We start from the raw sequence: 10,224 nt of genomic DNA on the forward strand, positions 1-10,224 counted from the left end.
GTTCAAATAATATAATATACTTTTAAGTGTGAATTTTGGTTCAGATAATATAAAATACATTTAAGTATGATTTTTTTACTTATTTTGGGTCATATTTGATTAAGATAAATATATTATTGGTTTAAGCGATTCTAATTTATAATCGAATCTGATATTTTAAGTATTTTTGGTTAAATTTGTAGTTCGTGTAATTTTTAGATCGAGTCAATTTGATTTTTGGATAAGTATTAATTTTTTTTACCACATGGATAAGTATGGAATTAAATGAATCGAATCTCAAAATAAATTTCAGTTTCATGAATTTAGGTTCGATTGTTCAAATTCAGAACGAGTTTGCCAAGTTGTTTCGAGATTATGATATTATTTTGAATTTTCGATCATGTTTCAAGATGAAATATCAACCGCGCCGATAACTAATTTAAAATTTAATTCGAGATTTGTAATAAAACATAAACCAAAAAAATAAATAGAGGAGATTGGAAGCCAAGAAGCAGTCACTATCAGTGCCCTTGCTTACACTTTGACACTTTGCTTGGTGTGTAAGCTCAAAATTATACGCTAAAATCTGTGAGCTTCAACCGTATCTATCCATCTTCAAGCTCAAACTATACACAAACACACTTACAGTTACAGTGTTATGTTATGGAGAAACAAGAAACAGTAGAAAAGCAGTGGAGAGTCTCAGACATAACAAATCCCACTCCACCGCCGGCGCGTTCCCCCACCGACTCATCTCTCTCTTCTTGCCGCTCATCTCTCGACCACGGCGATGCTTCACAGCACCTCTCTCTACACTCCTCGCCGCCTCTCCAATTACACAGCTCTCCTCCGACGACAAACTTCTCGGCGTCTCCTCCGACGACCAATTTCTCGGCGGCCCCGAGCCGGTCGGTTCCGGCCGAACCGGTTTCAATTACGAAGCCGCATCGGCCTGGTAAAGAGAGTGGCGGTGGCGGTGGAGGTGGAGTGAGTGGTTTAGGGACGACGAGGCGGTTGAAGACGGTGTCGAGAAGGACGGTGAGTGAGTTAGTTGTGAAGAAGGCGGCGTTAGTGTTTAGGTTTTTTGGATTTGTGTTTTGTTTGGTTTCGTTTTCGATTATGGCTGCTGATCGGAATAAAGGTTGGGCTGTTGATTCGTTTAATCGATATATCGAATTCAGGTATATTAGTCGCGTTTTATGGAGAACAGCTTTTATTTTTTTTGCATTTTTAAAAATTTGGGCAAGGAAAAGTAAAGAATGTGCGTTTTTTGGATTTGAGCTGAATTTGTGAGTTGAACAGGTATTGTATTGCAGTGAATGCGATTGGAGGGTTTTACTCGGCTTTGCAGGGACTTAATCTTGCTTATCAGTTATCTTCTGGTAAATTAGTTTCCGGTTCTCATCTCCGTTATATCTTTGATTTTGCGGTTGATCAGGTGTGTATTTCCCTGCCTTTACTCTTATTAAACTTTTGGTGATTATTTGCTTGCTTTAGCTGTATTGCAATTATGTACTTGTCCACTATTGTTTAGTCTATGCGGAACTTGAATCGAAATGTGTGGAAGAAATGAAAGAAATATCATTTTTTTAAAAAAAATAACAGATTTGTCAACTAAAATGACAATTTTAGAGTGGTGGCCAGTTCTAGGCCGGCAGCAATTTGGTACACACATTTATCAAAAATTGGAAAATTTATTTATGAGATTCCAATAAAATGTGAAACTCCGGATGAAAAATATAATGCTAATTCTTGTGCATGTGTTGGGCCGGTTTGTCAGTGGCTTAATGACCTTTTAAATGTCAAGGTTTGCACCAATATACCCTTCTGCCCATGTGTTTCAAAAGTGTTCCTTTTTGCCCCGGATTGAAAATGTATTTTTTTTTTAACTTTGGACCGGGAAAAACCCGAAAGACCGGAAAAAACCGGGCGGTCCAAGGTTAAAACAAAAAAGGAACACTTTTGAACCAAGGGGCAGATAAGTATATTCGTCCAAACCTTAAGGCTTAAAAGGTCATTAAGCCATTAAAATATTGTTAAGAGTTTGCTCATTACTCTTCAGGGCTTTTCTGTGTCCATATTAAATGTTCTTCAATTTCTTACATGCTTTAAAAGATCTTTACACTGCCAAGTACCATATTTGACAAGCATGTCTAACAATCTCATTGAAATTGAACAAGATTTACACCCATCCAAGGGTAAAGGCTGCCATGTTCTAAATGATTCCAGGGCCATGTTCTAAATGATTTTATACACATCTTCTTCATCCTTGGCATGCACTTTTACGACACTTTATTTACATGAGCATACACACATCTCAAATTAATAAAAGATAGTTACATGTGACCTTTTGAGATGGAGAGACATTCTCCAACCTGAAGGAATTTGATACACAAGACATATCTCCCCTTTTATAAACCAAGGTTAACATATTCCCCCTTTCTATGTGGAAACTGCTAATATGCTAATAGAGTATGCGATACTATAACGCGGAGAAGTGCTGCATAATTGAGAATATTTGAGAGGTTGGTTTTAGCTTTAAATAATTCACTTCCTGTAATAACTTATTCATTAAAATAAGGTTTGCACATCTCAGTCTACATATTGCTATTCCAGATTGATAATGTAAAGAATAATAAGACGGTAGAAGTTTCATTCAGTAGCTACCATTTTGCAAAATTGTTTTTACTGCATTCCCTGTATATTTGGTCTGTGTATAAATTGCGGTATTTCATATTTATTTTTTAAAATTCTTTGGTTGAACAGTTTTTCAGTGTGTATGCTTATAATTGTGTATGTATTCATGTATATATATTATATAATTGCCATGTAAATGATAATTTCAACAACATATAATCTGACTTTAAATGAATGTTGGGCCTCTAATATTGCAGATTCTGGCTTATCTTCTGATATCATCATCGTCGTCAGCAGCCATCCGGGTTGATGACTGGGTATCTAATTGGGGCGCAGATAAGTTTACCAATATGGCAAGAGCTTCTGTTGTAGTTTCCTTCATGGCATTTGTGTCCTTGGCCATTAACTCCATCACATCGGGTTACACTCTATGCACTTTATAGCATAATTATCATTTCCGCCTGTAACGATCGATCTGCTTTTGCATCTTCACCCACAAGATTAGTGTTGTAATACATAAAAAATCACCTATAAGATCAGTGTTGTAAAACAAAAATTAGTAAAGGATAAAGTTGTAACTTGTAAGTTATATGCATAAATGCATATGCTTGTATATATATGTTTATCTTTAGACTCCGTGTGCATGAAGATAATCTAGAGTAAGTTGGGTAAGATGTTGCAAATGTAAAATATGATCTTGTGCGTGTGGTTACATGATTTATAACTGTAAGAATTAAAGTGGGGAACTCTGTGTATATATGTCATTGTTGTCATGTTTGGTAGGTAAAATAAAAAACCTGCATCGATGTTATATATATTCTTGTATATTATGTTCTCAATCAGTCTATAATGTGTGCAACTAAATTCAACCAGTTGTGTGCGGCTAAATTCAACTGGTACCTACTTGTCATCTCATGTGCTAGGAATACATATAAGATACAGCTAGCAACGAGGTAGGGAGCCAGGGTGTGTCTGTTTTCCTTGTGATCGTTGTTCTCGTGTTATATTTGTTAGAAAATCCCAATGACTTTTGCTTGATATGTAGTCAAACATAAAATTTCCGAATTGTTTTAATTTTTTTTATGTAGACATTGTTTCATGTAGGCATCCTTTGTCCATAACCCAGAATAACTATTGCTTTGGCAATTGGCAGTTGAGGAGATTGTACTGCATACCTGATGAGCTGTGTGGATATTAATTTCCACCAAACAATGAACAATATTAAAATTTCAAAAGTTGGTGGCAAAAAGCATTTTAAGGCCAAATAAAGTGAAATAATTAGTGAGTTGATGACAGTAAAATATGTGTTGTGCATTCTTCCGGCTTGAATATATCTTGTTATATTGCTATGGCAAGATTTTTTTTTTTCCTAGTAGTCTGGTATGACGGGGGCCTAAGCTAGAGAAAAGTGGGTGATAAGTTTGTTTTTGGAGGGGAGGGCATGTAAACATGAGTTTATTTTGCCTGCAGTTTTTGTGGGCAGAAGGTAACTTGAAAAATACCAGGGAGGTGTTTGGATCGTTAGTTGGAATAGGATAGGGGGAATGGGAACGAGAAGTACAGGAACGAGGGTTAATGAGAACGGGAATGATATGGTATCCCAAAGGGTTAGTGAAGAATGATTTATTCACTTAATGAGAATGAAGTTTCCATTCTCCATTACCAAATTGTTAATCTAAACCTCATGGGATTCTGGAATGAGGTTGATTCCCGTTAAACCGGGCTCATTTAACATCCCTGGATTATAGGTCCCAGTTGGTTATTAATAAATCATTTGAATACTATAATAATATATCAGTCCATCTATTTCTCAGATCTGAAGCAACATACTGAAAAGAATCCTCCCTCCCTCCACATATCGGGTTGTCTTATTTGCATTGAGATGGTTCTTTTTGCAGAATTTTCAATTCCAAGGGAGTCCCCTTAAGGGACAAAACCATTAAACTGAATCCTCAAAGGCACCAGTGAATTCATCTAAGAATAACAGAGCTAGTATTTATCAACCAATCGAGGAACACCAATAAATATATCAAGGAAAACATGCTAGCCTTTCTCACATAAAACTGAACAGTGTTTACAGAAGTTGCAACAAAACCAACAGGAATATGACATTTCAAACTAAAATACAAAAGGAGACGCTGTAGGCAGAGAGCTCTCTTTCGTTTATTTATGGCATCACACCACAATGACAAGGACTAAAACGAAATGCAAGTGGATGAGTAGAGTTTAGGAATGTTTAAGCAATAGGATGAATGACTACTTTGCCAATAGCTCTGCCAGTTTCCAGATGTGCAAATGCTTCCACTGTCTGGGAGAAGGGGAATGGGGATTTTGGGTCCAACAATGCCTTCACCTTTCCACTCTCCAAGTACGGGTTGAGTTTCTCCAAGTCTGATGCTTTTGAAGTCACCAGAAATGAGAATCCAGGTGCAGTCACCTTGCCCCATATCGATACTACTTTCCCGTTTTCTTTCATCGCCTTCACTGCCTTGTCACAAGCCCCGACTGTATCGAACACCATATCATATTTCTCTGGCAACTCCTCGAATTGTTCCTTTGTGTAGTCAATTGTAACATCAGCACCCAAACTCCTCACAAGCTCAACTTTTCCACTGCTGCAAGTAGTTGCAATTGTTGATGCACCAAAAACATGTTTCGCTAGCTGCATCAGTACAACATAATTGACATTAGGAATCGTAGAATTAGAGAATATATAACCAAGCAGAATAAATATTGTTGAATGTGTCACCGGAAATTACATACCTGAATTGCTAGGCTTCCAACACCACCAGCACCTCCCAAGATAAGGACAGATTGACCAGGTGTGAATTCTGTGAGCTCGAAACCTTGATAAGCAGTGGAAAGAGCAAGAGGAAGACTAGCTGCTTCAGCAAAGCTTAAATTCTTGGGTTTGATAGCCACAAGATGCTCCTCAACAGCAGTAAACTCAGCCAGTGTCCCTGATCTCTTACAATTCTTCAGAGGTGTTTCATTAACGTTACCGTAGACTTCATCACCTTCCTTCAACTTCTTAACTTGACTTCCTACCTTAACTACCACCCCAGCTACATCATATCCTGGAACATGCTGCAATATTACAGTCGAACAAAAAATTAGTACATCTCAAAACAAAAGTAAACACAGAAGACAAGAACATAGAAATCGAAAACTTACGGGCAAAGCAGAGTCGATGCCTTTGAAAAAACCGAGCATACGCTTATAATCAACGGGGTTAAGAGCAGCAGCCTCAACCTTAATGAGAACTTGATTATCATTAATCTCAGGAACACTGTACTCCTCTTCGTATTTCAACACACTTCCTGAGACACCATATTCACCATAAACCCAGGCCTTCATCTTTTCTGAACTGAAAGTATAAGTAGTATTGATCTCTTTAAGATTATAATAAGAGGACTGATTGAACAAAAGAGCTAATAAGAGAATGAATGAACAACTTAGTATTGCTATCAAATTGCGTTTTTCCATCAACTTTGTGCAGATCCGGGTATTTATAATGGGAACATTTAGTCATTACAGTTGTTTTATGGGGGATTGCATGACGTCATCGATGATCTTAGTTTGGTCACGTTCTAAGCCTGGATTTGTCAACATAGATTGCTCAATAAAAAAAATAATGGATGCAGCAGTATTTTAAACTAAAATCTGCTGCTTTTTCCACGTTCCCACTAGCACTTGGCATTACAAAATCTAAACAAAACATTAAAAAAAAGGCCTTATCAACGGGAATACTGGGGTTGCAAAAATTGACCCATGAACTTGTTACAATTTACGTCTATATGCCTTTGACTTCTATTATTCCCCCCTTTGAATTTTCTGCTCCTGCAACTTCGCCCATTTTTAATTTTGGATCTGGAAAAAGAAAAATCCACCGTAAATTGAATGGTTTAAGAGTAGAAAAATACGTTTTCATCAGTCATTCAAAAACAAAAAAAGCCTTTTAAATTACAGGACATATAAATATATTGGTGCAAAATTTAAAATTTAAAAGATTATTAAGTCTTTGAATTTTTTTTATTTCATGGGATTGGAACTAATAGTTAAGTTGACGCATAACTTAAAACAATATATTTAACTTCATAAGTTATTGACTTAATTACACTGTTCATACCTAAAGATTAATTTTTTTACACGGAAGGGGCTAAATTTTTATTTGCCCCAGTTTGATAGCTAATTTTTTTAAAAACAACCAGCGTAATGGCTCCGGACTCTTTCCGTTAATTCTGCTGTTAATTTATAACGGGAGGAAGGGTAAAAGTGGTATTCAGTTCCTATCTCATCTACTTTCTCAATTTAGGGATTTTAAACCCTAAATCTCATCTATCTTGATTGTAATTGATGACTATGAAGTGCTATTGTGACAAATGAGTTGTGAAAAGGATTGCTAGAACCCAAATCAATGCGGGTAGGAGATTTTTGGGGCGTGTAGATGGTTACAATGACTGTGGTTTCTTCATGTGGGTAGATGCTCCATTGGTCAATCGTAGTTCGGGTTTAATTAAGGGTGTTAGGAATATATGTGCATTAGTTTGATGATATGTTTAACAAAACACTTAAGTAGAAATCTAGTGTTTGTAGCCTCAACGGATAAGACCACTTTGGCTATCCGTTGATGGTGTAGCTTTACTTAGAAATAAGTCTAATGTTGTAGCACATTTCAGTCTCTGAATTTGAGATATAATTCTTAAATGTTGAGGGAAATTATAAGTCATGTTGACTACTAAAGGATATGCAGATAGGAAGGCCAATTGTAAATATTTTATGCCTTGTAATTTTGTATAAATGAAATGGTGTCAACGGATAACTTAAAGACCTTCAACGGATGAGAAACAAAGCTTCAACGGATGTCTCTAAAGCTTCAACGGATAACATCCTTCAACAGATGAGTGCATCAACGGATAGAGCTTCAACTGCTAACACATCAACAGATAAAGCCATCAACGGATGAAGGCTTCAACGGATGTTCTGTTAAATAGCAGTTGACAAGTGGTAGTTGTACCTACAAACAGAGGCACATGGGTTGACAAAGACAACTGAGATGTGGTAGCCTATTTCAGGAACATCAGAAAAAGCAGCCGTTCTACTCTAGCATAAAGAGGCAATAGTCAACAATGCACTGGAGTAAAATGGAGAAGAAACAAGTGGAGAACTTATTTTATTATTGTACTTTTTATCTTTGTCTTCACTTGTAAACTTGGTGTTATATAAACCAAGTAGCAGCTAGTAATTAGATAGAATTTTTCCAGAGCTGTTTAGAAAAATCTTGAGAAAAATTATCTAGTTTGTACTAGGATGCAGCTGTGATCAACTTCTTGAATCACAGATTTCTGAAATACCATCTCTGGTGGAACAACAAATCCACCAGAAAAGTTTTTAAGGTCTGTTGTGTTCTGTACTTTTGTGCTTGAATATATATCTGTCTGTATTAGCTTAAAGCAATTCACACACTTGTTTATCTTAAACACACAACCTTTGAAACTGCTCAAAACTTGAAAAAGTTTTGAGATTTACATTCAACCCCCCTTCTGTAAATCTTATTGTTAGTTCACTAGGAATAACAATTGGTATCAGAGCAGGCTCTTGACACACAAAGAGTTTAAAGTTCTTGGAAACTAACAAAGATGAGTAAGAATGATATTGGAGTAAAAATCCCAGTTCTTGACAAAGACAGTTATCACCATTGGAAGGTGAAAATGCACCTTCATCTACTCTCCCAAGATGAAGGTTATGTAAACTGCATTGAGAATGGTCCTCACATTCCCCACAAAGTAGCCACAGTTGCTACAGCCACAATTGTTGTTGGTCAATCCATTCCAAAACCTAGAGCAGAATGGACAATGGAAGACACAGAAGAAGTCCACAAGGATAAGAAGGCTATGAACATTTTGTTTAATGGTCTTGACAAGGATATGTTTGATAATGTGATAAATTGCACAACTGCCAAAGAGGTTTGGGACACAGTTCAGCTACTGTGTGAAGGTACAGAACAAGTAAAAGAAAACAAAATGCAGCTTCTCATTCAACAGTATGAGTATTTTCATTTTGAAGAAAATGAATCTTTAAATGACACATTCAATAGATTCCAAAAGCTGTTGAATGGACTGAAGCTGTATGGTAGAGTGTACCAGGTGAAGGATTCAAATCTTAAATTTTTAAGATCCTTGCCAAAGGAATGGAAACCCATGACTGTCTCCTTGAGAAACTCTCAAGATTATAAGGACTTCACTCTTGAAAGATTATATGGAATCTTGAAGACTTATGAACTAGAGCTGGAACAGGATGAGGTATTGGAAAAGGGAAGAAAGAAAGGAGGTTCAGTTGCCTTGGTAGCTGAAAATGAGAAAGAATGCATACAAGAAACTGTGAGATCAACATTAAACTCCAAAGATGGCACAAGCAAATCAGAATCAAGCAAGGGGAAGGAGCAAGTTGCTGAGAATGAAGACAACTCCAGCCAAGATGACTTTGATGGTATTGATGAGCATCTTGCATTTCTGTCCAGAAGATTTGCAAAGATGAAATTTAAGAAAAACACTAGAGCCACTAAACCTCATAAGAACATGGTGGACAAATCCAAGTTCAAGTGTTTCAATTGTGGTATAAGTGGACACTTTGCAAGTGAGTGCAGAAAGCCAACTACTGAAAAGAAGAAATTTGACCAAGTAGATTACAAAAAGAAATATTTTGATCTGCTCAAGCAAAAGGAGAAGGCTTTCATTACTCAAGAAAAAGACTGGGCAACTGATGGAGAAGAAGAGGATGAAGATGTGGAATATGTCAACTTGGCTCTCATGGCTGATTCTGAGGAAAATGAAGTTGGTTCATCAAGCAACCAGGGAAACAGAAGAAATCTATGGTACTTGGACATTGGCTGTTCAAGACACATGACAGGAGATTTCTCCCTGCTCACAGAGTTTAAGGAGAGAGCCGGCCCTAGCATAACCTTTGGAGATGACAGCAAAAGATTTACTATGGGATATGGCTTGATTTCAACAAGGAATGTCATCATTGATGAAGTTGCATTAGTTGATGGTCTCAAGCACAACTTACTGAGCATCAGTCAACTATGTGATAGAGGGAATACAATTTCCTTCAATTCTGAAGCCTGTGTTGTCACGAGTAAGAAAGACAACAAAGTGGTTCTAACTGGAGTTAGAAAAGGAAATGTGTACTTAGCTGACTTCAACTCTACTGATGCAGAATCTATTACTTGTCTCTTCAGCAAAGCAAGTCCAGTTGAAAGTTGGCTATGGCACAAGAAGCTATCTCATTTGAATTTCAAGACAATGAATGATCTAGTCAAAAAGGACTTAGTTAGAGGAATTCCTCTTGTTGAATTCTCAAGGGATGGTTTGTGTGATGCTTGTCAGAAAGGCAAACAAAGGAAAGAATCATTCAAAAAGAAGCTTGAAACAACAATTGATGAACCATTACAGCTGCTACATATGGATTTGTTTGGACCAATCAATATATTGTCAATTGCAAGAAAAAGATATTGCTTAGTGATTGTAGATGATTTCTCAAAGTTTTTATGGGTCTATTTTCTTGGATCAAAGGATGAAGCAAGTGAAATCATTATCAATCACATCA

At 36.7% G+C, this 10,224-nt stretch overlaps 2 protein-coding genes across 2 annotated transcripts; one reads left to right on the forward strand and one right to left on the reverse strand.

The window, feature by feature from the left end:
• The first annotated feature begins 490 nt into the window (after positions 1 to 490).
• Positions 491 to 3,247, forward strand: LOC141712066 (CASP-like protein 4A1). The gene is made up of 3 exons (XM_074514850.1): positions 491 to 1,160; positions 1,282 to 1,417; positions 2,874 to 3,247. The coding sequence occupies exons 1-3, from the start codon at positions 643 to 645 to the stop codon at positions 3,057 to 3,059; spliced, it is 840 nt and encodes a 279-aa protein (XP_074370951.1). The 5' UTR covers positions 491 to 642; the 3' UTR covers positions 3,060 to 3,247.
• Positions 3,248 to 4,643: 1,396 nt separating this feature from the next.
• Positions 4,644 to 6,129, reverse strand: LOC141712067 (2-methylene-furan-3-one reductase-like). Its single transcript, XM_074514851.1, has 3 exons — positions 5,791 to 6,129; positions 5,380 to 5,703; positions 4,644 to 5,278 (listed from the first exon to the last, which is right to left on the reverse strand). The coding sequence occupies exons 1-3, from the start codon at positions 6,100 to 6,102 to the stop codon at positions 4,853 to 4,855; spliced, it is 1,062 nt and encodes a 353-aa protein (XP_074370952.1). The 5' UTR covers positions 6,103 to 6,129; the 3' UTR covers positions 4,644 to 4,852.
• Between the last annotated feature and the right edge of the window lie 4,095 nt (positions 6,130 to 10,224).

This window comes from Apium graveolens, chromosome 3 (genome assembly GCF_009905375.1).
Source record: "Apium graveolens cultivar Ventura chromosome 3, ASM990537v1, whole genome shotgun sequence".
Classification (NCBI taxonomy): Eukaryota; Viridiplantae; Streptophyta; class Magnoliopsida; order Apiales; family Apiaceae; genus Apium; species Apium graveolens.